This window comes from Leishmania braziliensis, chromosome 28 (assembly GCF_000002845.2).
Source record: "Leishmania braziliensis MHOM/BR/75/M2904 complete genome, chromosome 28".
In the NCBI taxonomy this organism is placed as follows: Eukaryota; Euglenozoa; class Kinetoplastea; order Trypanosomatida; family Trypanosomatidae; genus Leishmania; species Leishmania braziliensis.
Window position 1 is genome coordinate 1,146,613 of NC_009320.2, and position 12,847 is coordinate 1,159,459.

Here is a 12,847-nt window from a genome sequence, read left to right on the forward strand (position 1 = left end):
TACTACAACCCCATGCCCGCCCCTTAAAACTCAAAAGCACAGCCCCATAGTCGAGTGAATAGAGTCGATTCGGGCGCGCGGAGACCTTAGCAAGGATACCCACAAAGCAAAAGGGACGATGCGCAGAGAAGCGAGTACGTCAGAGACAATAGACAAATCTTAACAAGGTCCAGACTCAATGCAAGACACCCCCCCCGCCACACACACACCGGCACGTACTCCTATGCTCGCCATGTAAACGGAGTAACAGCAAGAATAGGGGAAGAAAGTGAGAACGCCACAGAGACGTGTGATTGGGGTTGGTGATGAACGGGGTGAGGAAAGGAGGGGGATACCGGGATGTCAGACAGGATGGCTGACGCTCCGGCAGATGCATGCTGGAAGAAGGCGACAGAGAAAAAGAAAGAAAAGGAAAAGATGAGCGAGGTCGATTTCCGTGCACACACACACACACACACACACACACACACACACACAAAACACACACAAAGAGAGTGAGCTGCGCACAAACACGCAATGGGGGAGGCGGGCGCGCGCTACTTTTTGTGGCTGCACGTGCTGTTGCCAAGTAACCGATGTCTTGGTACAACGGTCGCCACTGTGGTGCGTGAGTCGACTGACGAGGAGCGCTTCTTCATCCCGTTGGCGTCCACTGAAAAAGAGAAGTTCCACGCAGTTGGCAAGTTCCCACTCTCAAGCAGGTGGCAGAGGACACGCTCGATTTGCGAAAAGTCGCGAAGGAACTTAGACTGTGCGGTCTCTTGCCCACATAGGCAGTGGAGAGGTGCGAACGACTTCTGTGAAGGCCACCAGCGATACGTGGCGGCACGGACGTGTGACTCAGCGTGGTGCATGAGAGCCTCGCCTTGCGGAATGCACTGCCAGACGGCGCCGCCCGCCGGTCGAACACGTGCGTGTCGCTCTGAGGTTTGCCCATGCTGTGCCGAATCAGCGGCGTAGGCTTGCCCTGCAGAGCCGCCTTGTGCTTCCACGTACTGTGAGATGAATGCATCTAGTTGTCCAAAACGATCACGCACCTGTCTGCCCACTTTTGCCACTGCATAAGCTGCTCCTCCATTCCATCCGCTTCAGTCGCCGACAGCATGTGCCGCCGCATGCAGTAGTCCGTCGAAAGCACATCATCCACGATGAGCAGGAGAAGCCGAGCAGCTTGATGTTTTCACCCTTTTTGAAAAATGGCATTACCAAGGCGTTGAGCTGCAGCACATGTCGTTTTCACAGTGCCTTGACGTTGACGCTCACCTTGAGCAGATCTACGGTGCTACTCGCTCGGTGCACATCGGTCGAAGAGGCCAGAAAACACGTTACCTTTAGGCGCAGGAGCATCGCCTTCGTGGAAGAAGCCGAGCCAGCACACGCGTGGGCGCTCTTTCAGCGGGTAAATGTGACGTTTTGAGGGAGCCCACTGCGCAGCTGTTGCAGTTCTCCATCAGCACAGTTCCAATGTCCTCATGCAGCTTCGCCGTGATGGCTGCAGAAAGGGAGGACTTCTCCTGTGCTGCCTTGAGGAATGTCTCTGTCTTTGCGCTGATGGCCACCTCATCGCGAGGTGAAGACTCCAGCGACAGAGGGACGTGTTCGCGCAGCTCTTTTGCCAGCCCAGCAGCTATGAGCCCCGCACCGCTGTCGTGATCTGCACGTTCAGTGCTGCAATATCGGCTGGCTAAAGAGATGGAGGTCGCAATACGCGGATGTCGTACAGTCAATTTCGGTAGACGAAGCACTTCACTTCCTCCTGCCGTGCTTTCAGGCACTTGGCCTGGAACACGAAGTCAAAAAGCGCCCCAACAGACCACTGCAAGAAGAAGCGTCACTGCATCTCCAGCATTGTTTCTGGAGACTCACGGGCTTTGGGTCTGTCCTCCTTGCACACCCGACTTGGTACAACGCTTTCATCGAGGCTAATGGCGAAAGCGATGCTGCCCGCAGTGAACCGGGGCCCGTTGGTGAGGGGAACGTTGGCGCTGCCACACTGAAAGACGAGGCCGTCCATTGTGTGCTTAATGGCGGCCGTGTTTACCAGGAATGGCAACTGCACGTCACCTTGAGGACCGATGGTGATCTCACTGTTGTGCTTGCGCAGGTCGAACGGCCACAGCAGCGCGCCACAGTATGTGGAAGGCAGGTTTGTGAGCATTACCCGCGAGCCGCCACACGCGTGCTGCAGTCGTGCCTCGAGGTCCTCACAGCGGGCCTGCAGGCCGCTGTTATCGTGCACCAGCGCCGCCGCTGCTCCTCTTTCTACCGCTTGCACTCTCTCCTGCCGGAACTCCTTGGAGCAAAGCTCCCAGTCTAGAATGCGCGAGTCGCTTGCACGCGGCAGCTCTGTGCCCACTTCCACAAAACGGAAGGCGAGGTGCTTCCCGAGAACGATACGATAATTCGGCTCCAGCGGCGTCTCCTCCGTGATGAGCCTTTCACTCACATACACCATGCCACACTCCGGCTTCAACCATACAGCGAACCCCTAACGGCGTACCCTACAGTGCGGGAGATAGATGCTACGGTGCAGCGTGTCATCATCCGCAGACGGTGGCATCACACAAAAGTCCAACGGCGACGCATTTGTCCTCTCCAGCGATGTAGGTGCGATCCTCGTGAATTTAGTGCGCCAGCTTCTCGCCGACAATCAGCTGCGGATTGAGGCTGATAAAATACGGTCCCAGCTCCACGGGGCTAAAGTGGCTCTTCTCATTGATCACCAAAGACCATGTGCGGACGTCTTGAAGTCGAACACAACTGCTCACACGCTTTTCGCTGCACACTGAGTAGCATGACAGCTTTTTCTTCAATGTGCGTGCCTCAGAAGCGAGGAGGCGGGGATTGATAGGGTTGCACATAGTCTCCTGCACGTACAGTCCAACAGACGCAACGTAGCAACCAACGATCGCAGCCGTGCTTTCCGTGAGACGTAGAAAGCTCTCTGCCGTGCATTCCACAGCGCGGCACATATCAACTGTAAGGCGCTGTTCCACAAGCATGAGAGAAGACTCCTCTGGCACAACGTTCATTGCGCATATAGCGCAGCAGTTTGTGACCTCCATTATCAGCCTCGATGATTGCATTAATGCCATTGAAGCGTTCGCATCGGTACTGGATGAAGTCATTAGCTCCTTCGTTGACAAAAGGTACTGTGCGTCTACACGTCCCTGCTCGGGTTGATAGATTCGGCAGAAAAAAAAGGAGAGCATTGCTTTGCAGAGTGCTTCCCCTACTACTCTGCCCTCAACGAAGGTGAGGAGGAGGATGCTCTCAAAGCACTGACTAATGATCTCCTTGATGAGCCCTTCCTCATCGCTGCTGCGGAAGCAACAATTATCTCCGAATGGTGCGGCGCGCTCCTCGTTGCCCACGACTGCCACGAAAAAGTCTGTCGGAGCCACTGTCTACTAATTCCTGCTCTTTTCTTTCTGCTTCCACACAGATACGCTCCTGCACTCAGGCCACCTCCATTGCGGCGTGTGTGTGTCTGTGCACGCTTCGGTGTGCCCGCATGCAGAGGAGAGAAAGAAACACGGGAGAAAGGGAGGAGCATCCCGGCGTCGCACGACAAACACCATGGGGAAAAGCCTAACGAATGATGTTCTACAAAGCTGAGATGGGGCAGAAATCGCACACAAAAGGTGAGACGCAGAGAGAAGGACAGAGAGAGAGGTAGCCTCACTGCATAGGTCAGCACGTGCCCTGGAGTAAGAAAAACGGCTGCACTCGCCGAGTCATGTGTAATGCGGTCAACGAGAACGAAAAGGCCGCATAAGAACATCGGAGAGAAACGGAAAACGAGCGCCAAAGCAGTACGACAGAGAGAGAAGTGAGGACAGAGTGCATACAAGGAGCACAAAGCTCCGTTGGCACGGCGCAGTGCTTGAGTGTTCCCCGGCTGGTGGGAGGTGCCGGTGTGGCGAAGTGCGGGAAGAGAGGAATCCCTGCATTTATAGGACGCTTCGTACAGTTGTAGACTAAGCTCGGCGCGCCCTCACATTTGCCATTTCGCTGTTGTTTCTACTTTCAGTCTTCTTGTTTGATCATGTTCACACGCTCTCATCCAATCACCAACGAGCGGTAAGTCCTCTTGGAGGACAAGTCGAGAGGGGTACGGAGAGCGGAGTCGATTCAGTTGAAACTCCGTTGTCTCCTGTAGATCTCGTAAAGGCCCCTAGCCTACAGACCCTTATAGGGGTACAAACATGGATTCGCCCCCGATGGAGCGCACGAAAAATGCGAAATAAAGGCATGAAAAGAGAAACAACACCATCAAGAACCTCTGAGTTTCTGCTGCCAGGTTGGACACCTTCACCCTCTCCGCTCTCTCTCCTGATCCTTTTCACCTCATTGCCTACCCAGGGATCCATCTGAGCATCCTGCTACTACCACTGCCGTGCCATGGGTCATGTTGACAGCACCACAGCAGCAACTGTCAACAACAAAAAAACACCTCTGAAGAGCCTGGAAAAGGCGGTGTGGTTGTTTATAGATGGTCAGCCACCGTGAAAGAGAATTCATTGATGAGGAAAAAGGAGAGAAGAATACGTTGCTAAGATGACGGGGGAGCAAGTTGCGTCGACTTCTTCAGTGCAGAGTGTGGACGTGGCTAGCACTCCTCTGCTGGAGGCCGCTGATGAATCCACGCAGCGCGCGTGCTACACTCTGCTTGGGTGGCGGGAAAGTCGAATGGTAACAACAAAAAAGATGAAGGGTACACCTTAGTCCTCGAGAGCTTCCAAAGCCGCTACGTCAAACAACTCATCATCTATGTAGTCCACAAAGTTCTTCTGAAGGAAGTTCTTGAGCGCATCACCACTGAGGCAGCGGCCCTCAGCGAGGACTGCTTCCTCACGCTCTCGTGAGCTCTCAATGTGAAACGACTCATCGCTGTACACCGATGTAGAAGCCGCGCTCTCTGGTAGGAGCGTATCTGGCAAGTACTTCTTTGCTTCTTGCCTTTTTGATGTTCGCACATTAGTCGCGGCCGGCAGCGATTCTGCAAGCGGAGCAGGCGAGGTGCTCTCTCGGCTGCTGGGTGCCGGCGAGGGGGTTTCGACGCGCCCGTGCTTCACTCCTCGGTTCATCCACGCAGTCGACTGATAGAAAGGGTGTGTAGGTGTGCGTTTCAGTGTATATAATTCTATGTGTGCGTGCGTGCTGATCCGCGCACTCTTGTTCTCTGTGAAAATCTGTGTGGTGAGGGCAGAGCGAACGCGTCTCCAACTTACTCGCACGCACCGTCACACTTGTAGCTAGGCAGGTTGCAGGTCACAGAACAAGATTTGTACCACAACGCATTGAAGTTTGTCGAAAAGTGCAGGAGATTTATCAGAAGAGTAGCGCATAGGCCGAACAAATGAAGTCTGTAAGAAAAGGTGCACTGTTCATTTTCTGTGTCTGTGCGTGCATGGTAGTACCCGCACCATGCCGCACTGTGCCACAATGCGCGACACCCACGCAGCGTACGGAGCGAACTTCGAACACGAAGTTCCCCAAAACAGCGATGCGGTGCCTCTAGAGCCTGCACGCGTGGCGCCAGGAGGCCTAAGAGAGATCAAAGGAGTTCAGACCACGTCACGCCGGTAGCTCGAACAAGTTCAGCAGCCTCCCGCCTGCATGCAGTTCCATAGTGTTTTGTGGTTGAGGCCTTCATTTCGAATGCAAAACCCAGAAGGCATGAGAGAGTGAGCAACGCAACTTCACCTTCCTGACTCGCTCTCAAGTTACCGTGTTTCTTATCTCTGTTCCTCCTCTTCAGACGTGTGACCATTGCACACAGACAAAGCAACACCACTGCCATCCAAATCCAATAAAAAGAAAACTCAGCAAACACAAGAAATGGCAAGAAAGAGGATGGCGCCCCGCAGATACTTGTCAGCCCCTCACAGAGGCAGAAGAGGGAGAAAGGAAGGGGGGGGGGCGAACCTGATTCATCGCTGTACGTCAATCGTGATGATAACTTGTGAAGACTGTCTTGTCTTTTGTGAAGGTGCGTTCGGCACGCGTGGTGTTAGCGGGATTGGTTGCAAATCTGTACGGCTTCCAGCGCGCTGTCATAGTTACCTGAGGACCCATTAGCCCGACATTACACAGCAGGCGCTTCACAGGGCGATGGTGATAGTTACACAGCTGCAGTTTGTCGTCCATGAGGTAACGAGTAAGAATGTACACGCCATCCTTTTCGACACGATCAAACGGAGCAAAGCGAGTATCCCACGGCTCCACCCGCTTTGTAGAACTAAAGTCTACGTATGCACGGAGACTGTCAGCCAAAACGCGGTGGCGGTCGAGAAGGTACTCGTCTCTCCACTTCTGTGCCTTCTCATGAAATCCGGGTCCAACTTTCGGACGCTTCTTCGGCTTCGCCCAAAAGCGCTTCTGACAGATTAAACTACCACAAAATGGGGCCGTGCGACCGCGCAGATCGGCGTTGCTAACAAAACTGCGGCTCATGGCCCTTTGGTAGCGTCGTTACACGACGTAACCCCCTTTAGGAGACAAAGAGATAAGAGACACACAAGACACCAGCAGCAAGGAAAGGAAGGTAAGCCAACAAAGCGTGCAAATCCTACTGCTGCTCCGAAACGACGACAGCAACAACAAAAAGCTGCAGTGAAACGCCACGGTGTGGCTGCTCTCCGTGGCCCATGACATTAAGTTGTGTATAGGTATTTGTGTTGATGTAAGTAGAGCCGCGAGTCGCCGCCGAAAAATGCCAACATGTCCCACAGAGGCGTGTGAAGAGGACAAAACAATTCAAGTGCCAAAAAAGAGAGACAGAAGCAGTGGGTGCCGAGGGCATGAAGACCTCACGGGAGGAGGGTAGGCAAAGGCGCTACAGGCGCCACAAACGGGCACACACGCACATACATGCACAAAGGTAAAGAAACAGCGCAGTGGTAAAGCATTCATTCCCTATGGAGAGCTTATTCTCCCAGGTAGGGAATCTAGCACCTTCAATTGATGCTGCCAATGTATACTGGCGTGAGCGAAAAGAGGGGGAGCCTGCCCCACGCGCCGAGATGCCTAAGAAGAGAAGCGTCTGTTTTACTCGTCAAAGTGCCATTGAGCCGTGTGACACTAACCCACGTTAACAGATGTACTTATCATTGTTGGTCTCCCTGTGTGTATGTTTCTGTTGCGCCTCGCTTTAAATCATGTGATGATCGCCTTCGTGAGTTCAGCGTCGTTAAACTTCCTCGCGGGAAGTGGTGGAGGAGTGAAGAGATACACACACACCTCATTTCCTATAACGCAACAGCTCCTCTAGTCGCGCCATCTTCGCCTTCATCGCGGTCAGCTCTTCGTGAAGCTCCTCAGCTGACAGCGTCGCATCTCGATTCTGGAGAAGCGGCTCATCGACCACTTTGCCTACCGAAGGCCGAGTCTCCACCGCAACTGGCTGGGCAGCAAGCCGTGTTTCCGCGTGCTCGCGCAGCTTCTCTTTTTCGCGTAGCTCTTCAAAGTATTGGCTTCCTCCTTGCTTTTGCAGCTTTTCTTGTGCTCTCTTGAGGCGCAGTGCTTCAGCCTGTTCAGCATCCAGTTTGCGCCAGTACATCTCTCGCACCGCCTCCTTCACAAGCTCAGCCGCGACTTCCTCCTTAACCTCTTCATCCGTCAGTGCCAGGGCTGTCCTCATGGGATCCTGTGGGAGAGGAATGCGCGCAAAGAGATCGTCAACTTTAGCGTCCAAGCTCTTCGAGAACTGTTCGTCTGCCTCAGGGCTTTCCATGTGAGAGAGCTCTGCTCGGTGCACGTAGTTTTGCAGTGTCTCCCCTATCCCTTTCGTGCGCAGCTCAGTCTCACTTTTTAAATCCTCCTGAAGCGTCTTCAGAAGACTGCCGGACGTGGTGGGTGTGCCGAGAATGCTGCTTGTGTCCCATCCAGAGAGCCAGCGGTGGTATCCTCCACGGAGCGATGGGATCGATAGACGAGCTCCATAGCGCATCCCTCACCGTGCCGCGTCTTTTTTTTACTTCGCTTTTACTCCTTACTCAGTGGCGCAAGGATAAGTGCAACATACACACGGACATATACAAATATCCAAGCAGACAGGAGCCGACTGTACGCCAAAATAAGACCTGTTCCACCGTTACTATGATTATTGCCAAGTACATGAAAAAGAGCAAAAATAAGCGAAAAAATGTAATCGAGGAAGAGTGCAGGAGTAGTGAGAGGTCACGTCAGCATGCGTGTATCGATGCCACTGATGTCGAAGCTGCGGCAGGGCACGGACGGGATGTGCTTAGACTCTTCACAGAGAACTTAGCTGTACTCATGATAGCATTTCAAGGAAAACGCATGTACAGCAGCAGACTCTCGCACTTTCGTATGGCAACATGCACAAAGTGCATTAATTGTCCCATGCATTTGAGCCCATTTTTTGATGGGTAATTCCTATTTCTTCCAGCATCCAAACAACAATTACTGCCACATATTCATCGGATGTGGTTGTGTAGGCGAGAGAGATGGGTAACGTAGCGGAGAACAAAGCAGATGATTTAGAGAAACACGAAAAAAAGCAACAACCATGCCAGAAGCTTCGTTGAATAAGTTGGCCGTGCAATTTGTGCGCCTTTTCCCGGTGATGGGATCAGCGACAGTCTGCATCAACGAGGGCATACCGAAAGGGTCTGCGGTCCTTACACTACCGTTCTCTTCTCCACCCAGTGGGTCAAGAAACAGCGTGTCACGCATGCTTCGTCGAAGGATCCAGTACCCTCGATAGGCTACCGACGCTAACGGTGCACTCATCAGAAGCATAAAAGTCGAGAAGAGACTCAGCATTACCCGCATCACTGATAAACCCTGCAAACGGGTGCAACACCTCCAGCCACACTCCTTGGAGCAAATTATTCCTTAAAGAAAGGTAGACTTGGTCGCCAAATTCGAGGGTGCGTAGAATTTGGGCACGTTCACTCGGTGCCGCATAGACCTTGAGCAGTGATACCCGCAGTCGCACGAACAGGCACGGAGATGCTTGTGATGGCGCGCGTATCCAGAGATGCCGCGCCAACGTCTGTTGAAACACACCGCAACGCAGTAGAGCCTGCGTGCTAGGCCGCCGCTTCCAATTTCTGCTCAGCATCGCCATCACACAGTCCCCAAGCTCTCTGCTGTACCCACTCAGGGCGCTAGGGTGAGGAGGGGAAAGGCTCAGGACACGCCTTGTATGAGCTTCTAGACTAGTGGCCCGAAACGGCAAATTGTCTACCATCAAGCGATACACAACGAGCCCCATGCTCCAAACGTCTGCCTTTGATGTGTAGGCGTAGCCCGCAATAATCTCTGGCGCCATGTAAAGGGGGGTACCGACACGCGAAACGGCTCGCGCACCACAGTACGAGAGGCGCTTCGCTGAGCCAAAATCGCCGATCTTTGCTACAGGCCACCTACCTCCACCTGCCTTCGCCGATAGGAGAAAAATGTTCTCCGGTTTAATGTCACGGTGCACTCTGTTTTTCTTGTGTATGTGATCAAGCCCAAGAAGGAGCTGAGCCACAATACTAAGCACCTCTTCCTCCGGCAAGGGGTAGGCTTTTTTCAGGTAGTCGCCAAGATCCCCAGCGTCGCAGTAGTCCATGAGAATACAGACACGACTTTCGTGGTCGATCCATGCATCGTGAGGTGTTACGACATTGAGACTGCACAGTCCCATCATTCCGAGATATTCCTCGAGAAAGCCCGATCGCTTCACCAGAAACCTTGAGCGCTTCACAACAAAGCAGACGCTGCTTGCATCCCGAACAAGGTACGTATCCCCAAAAGCGCCGCATCCCAGGGAGCCGACAAGGTGCAGGCCACGACGGGCAAAGTCAGCTGCAATCTCCATCGCTGCTGGCATCAAGCACAATCCAAAACGTACATGTGTCGGAAGTATGAATGTTTGAGGTAGTCTCCGTTGCGGTGAAGGATGTCTCGGTGCGTGCATGGTACCAAGTCGGTAGATAAGGGAGAGGAGGCGAGGATTGCAATGAGGGAGAGAATTTGCCCTAGTCCGTGTTAGAGGAGCACGCACAGAACCATTGTTGAAGTACTCTCCGTTGGCGCCCTACCAGAGCAGCGCTGAAGCAACCTGACACCCCGAACAACTCACTCGCCACACCGCAGCTCAGGAGCCTAGGAAAAATAAAATATGGAAAGACGAGGTGTCCCATGCACATCCCATCAATATCCCGGTTGACCTTTGGCAGCGCACACCACCAGCGGAACGGCACAGACCACCACGCGCGCTAACAATCCTACTCACCCACGGACGTCGGCACTCTTTCCCTCCTCACACTGTGTGTAGAGCGGCTGTTGATTTGACCTTATCGCTGCGGGATGCAACCTGAAGACAGTACACAGAAAAAAAGCAGATTTTTTGTCTTTGTCCGTCACCCATCTCCACCGCCATGGACGCCGTCGCATCACACGCACCGATGCAGGCACACATGCCGATCAGCAGTGCGGATTCACGCGATGAAAGCTCCAGGTTATTAGCGCAACAATTGCCTCCTCACGGTGATAGGGGCCGGGGAGACACCGACGTCAATCATTGGGAGTCGATGTTTAGACGCATCTGGTTTTCGCACTTTCTAAAGCCAGCTTTGCAGTAATAGGCCACCATGTCATCCGTGCAATCCAGGATCACTTTGTAACAATTGCTCGCTACCGCTATCTCCACTAAGTTGCTGAGCAATTTGCGGCCAATGCCCTGATCACGACGGTCAGGGTGTGTGACCACATCCTCCACGTGGCCGACGCACTTTCCACCGCGAGTGAACTTCGGCTCCACAATCAGGGAGGCGGTTCCTAGAATCTGCTGCGTCGTGGAGTCAACCGCAACCCTTGTGCGCACCCCTGCAAGCACGCGTCGAGCGTGCACTTGCTCCAGCTCTTCTTGCGAAAGCACAGGGGTGGATGTTAGGTGACTAAGCAATGCTAGCACCTCTCCCAAGTCGCGTGTCTCCAGATCGCGTATCACAATAGAACCACTCATTGGCTGCACTAGTGAGGATTGCAATGAGGTCTCGTGTACAAGTACTCACAGAAGTGCATGTGTGTACGTGAGTATGTGTGCGTGTTCGGGGGAGGGGGGGGGGGTAGCGTGTGTGGGTGTATGTGTGAGCTCGCAACCTTCGCTAGCAAAAGGCAGAGGTGAAATGAAAGTCGAGCAGGGATCAAGGAGGGGTAGTGCATCCATGAGTAGATAATTTAGCGACAGTATTCAGGTGTAGATATTGTCACAGGAAGAAACAGCAAAGTATGAGAATGATTTTTCTTTTTCATCAAAGTAAAAAAATGAAACCTCGACGTACCAACGTCGCCGCACCGCATTCCCGAACCTGCAATGAGACTTGCTAGAGAGCGCAAATCACAAACGGAAGTGGTTGCAGCTCATGCGTGAATAATAGGCATACACGTAATTTCATGCAACAAAGGCTAGGACCACCTTAACGTACCAATAGACAGAGAAACAAGCTACAACCGCATGAGGTTAGCATAGCCGCTAAAACTTCGGCCAGCACCATCACACATCAGCCGTCACGGTGGGTACCAGTAGAACACCCAACTTCCCTAATAAGAGGGGACTCAAGCACTGGAATCCAACAAAGAGAAAGAAAAAGAACCGCTCATGAGCACGAAGACACATGTGCACGCAAATGTAACCCTAACACGTACTCTACGTTGAAGAAAATGTGAGCTCGAGGTACGTGCATGTGCCCGTATTGAGCTTCACACCTGTTCTGAAATTGACTCGAGGACAGGAAAAATTCCAAAGAGAGCCCCCAAAGCAGCAAAGCATCAAAAAAGCACATCATACGTGTTCATCCACAAAGCCCCTCAAAAGTGTGCTAATGAAGAACGGAACAAGACAGTGCACAAACAGTTTTACTGAAAGTTTGCAGCTACTGAAGTGAAAGACGATGCTCCAAAAGCACTGTTTGCTTTACTCCCGCCAGAAAACGCGCTCTTCGGCACACTAGAAAAACCGCCGCTTTGTGGAGCTCCACCTAGCGCGTTCGTAAATGCGCTCGTAGGTCCAAACCCTGGCGTTGACGCTGTTCCAGTGCCGGCACTCGGGGATTCAGAACCAAATCCCCCACCAACAGCGCCGAACAAGTTGCCAGAAGACAAACCCAGCGGTGCCTTCGCAAAAGCATTAAAGCCTGGAAGAGCTTTACCGAAGGCCACCGGGGCCTGCCCAAACGCGCCAGCAGCGGACTGCGTTCCTCCGATCGCTGATGCCTGACCAAATGCGCTGGTGACTGGAGGGGCTTTACCAAAGGCCACCGGGGCCTGCCCAAACGCGCCAGCAGCGGCCTGCGTTCCTCCGGTCGCTGATGCCTGACCAAATGCGCTGGTGACTGGAGGGGCTTTACCGAAGGCCGCCGGGGCCTGCCCAAACGCGCCAGCAGCGGCCTGCGTTCCTCCGGTCGCTGATGCCTGACCAAAGGCGCTGGTGCCTGGAGGGGCTTTACCAAAGGCCACCGGGGCCTGCCCAAACGCGCCAGCAGCGGCCTGCGTTCCTCCGGTCGCTGATGCCTGACCAAATGCGCTGGTACCTGGAGGGGCTTTACCAAAGGCCACCGGGGCCTGCCCAAACGCGCCAGCAGCGGGTTGCAAGCCTCCGGTCGCTGATGCCTGACCAAATGCGCTGGTACCTGGAGGGGCTTTACCGAAGGCCACCGGGGCCTGCCCAAACGCGCCAGCAGCGGGCTTCGTGCCTTCGGTCGACGATGCCTGGCCAAAGGCTGCCGGGGCCTGCCCAAACGCGCCAGCAGCGGGCTTCGTGCCTTCGGTCGACGATGCCTGGCCAAAGGCTGCCGGGGCCTGCCCAAACGCGCCAGCAGCGGGT

At 53.8% G+C, this 12,847-nt stretch overlaps 6 protein-coding genes and 1 pseudogene across 7 annotated transcripts; all 7 read right to left on the reverse strand.

Annotated features, from left to right (window-relative positions):
- Positions 1-637: 637 nt before the first annotated feature.
- Positions 638-3,407, reverse strand: LBRM_28_3180 (annotated as a pseudogene). Its single transcript is given in 5 exon segments — positions 638-1,180; positions 1,183-1,332; positions 1,335-1,793; positions 1,796-2,626; positions 2,628-3,407. Coding segments are annotated over 5 exon segments (2,763 nt in total).
- A 1,317-nt stretch (positions 3,408-4,724) lies between these two features.
- On the reverse strand, positions 4,725-5,090 carry LBRM_28_3190 (conserved hypothetical protein; the record flags this gene model as incomplete). Its single annotated transcript, XM_001566294.1, has 1 exon — positions 4,725-5,090. One exon carries the CDS (start codon positions 5,088-5,090, stop codon positions 4,725-4,727), a length of 366 nt encoding a protein of 121 aa, XP_001566344.1.
- Positions 5,091-5,949: 859 nt separating this feature from the next.
- Positions 5,950-6,459, reverse strand: LBRM_28_3200 (conserved hypothetical protein; the record flags this gene model as incomplete). Its single annotated transcript, XM_001566295.1, has 1 exon — positions 5,950-6,459. The coding sequence occupies one exon, from the start codon at positions 6,457-6,459 to the stop codon at positions 5,950-5,952; it is 510 nt and encodes a 169-aa protein (XP_001566345.1).
- Positions 6,460-7,246: 787 nt separating this feature from the next.
- Positions 7,247-7,954, reverse strand: LBRM_28_3210 (conserved hypothetical protein; the record flags this gene model as incomplete). Its single annotated transcript, XM_001566296.1, has 1 exon — positions 7,247-7,954. The coding sequence occupies one exon, from the start codon at positions 7,952-7,954 to the stop codon at positions 7,247-7,249; it is 708 nt and encodes a 235-aa protein (XP_001566346.1).
- A 741-nt stretch (positions 7,955-8,695) lies between these two features.
- Positions 8,696-9,850, reverse strand: LBRM_28_3220 (putative protein kinase; the record flags this gene model as incomplete). The annotated part of the gene is made up of 1 exon (XM_001566297.2): positions 8,696-9,850. The coding sequence occupies one exon, from the start codon at positions 9,848-9,850 to the stop codon at positions 8,696-8,698; it is 1,155 nt and encodes a 384-aa protein (XP_001566347.2).
- A 690-nt stretch (positions 9,851-10,540) lies between these two features.
- LBRM_28_3230 (putative glucose 6-phosphate N-acetyltransferase) lies at positions 10,541-10,987 on the reverse strand (the record flags this gene model as incomplete). Its single annotated transcript, XM_001566298.1, has 1 exon — positions 10,541-10,987. The coding sequence occupies one exon, from the start codon at positions 10,985-10,987 to the stop codon at positions 10,541-10,543; it is 447 nt and encodes a 148-aa protein (XP_001566348.1).
- A 1,015-nt stretch (positions 10,988-12,002) lies between these two features.
- On the reverse strand, positions 12,003-12,847 carry LBRM_28_3240 (conserved hypothetical protein; the record flags this gene model as incomplete). Its single annotated transcript, XM_001566299.3, has 1 exon — positions 12,003-12,847. A coding segment is annotated over one exon (845 nt), but the record flags the coding sequence as incomplete, so codon positions are not given.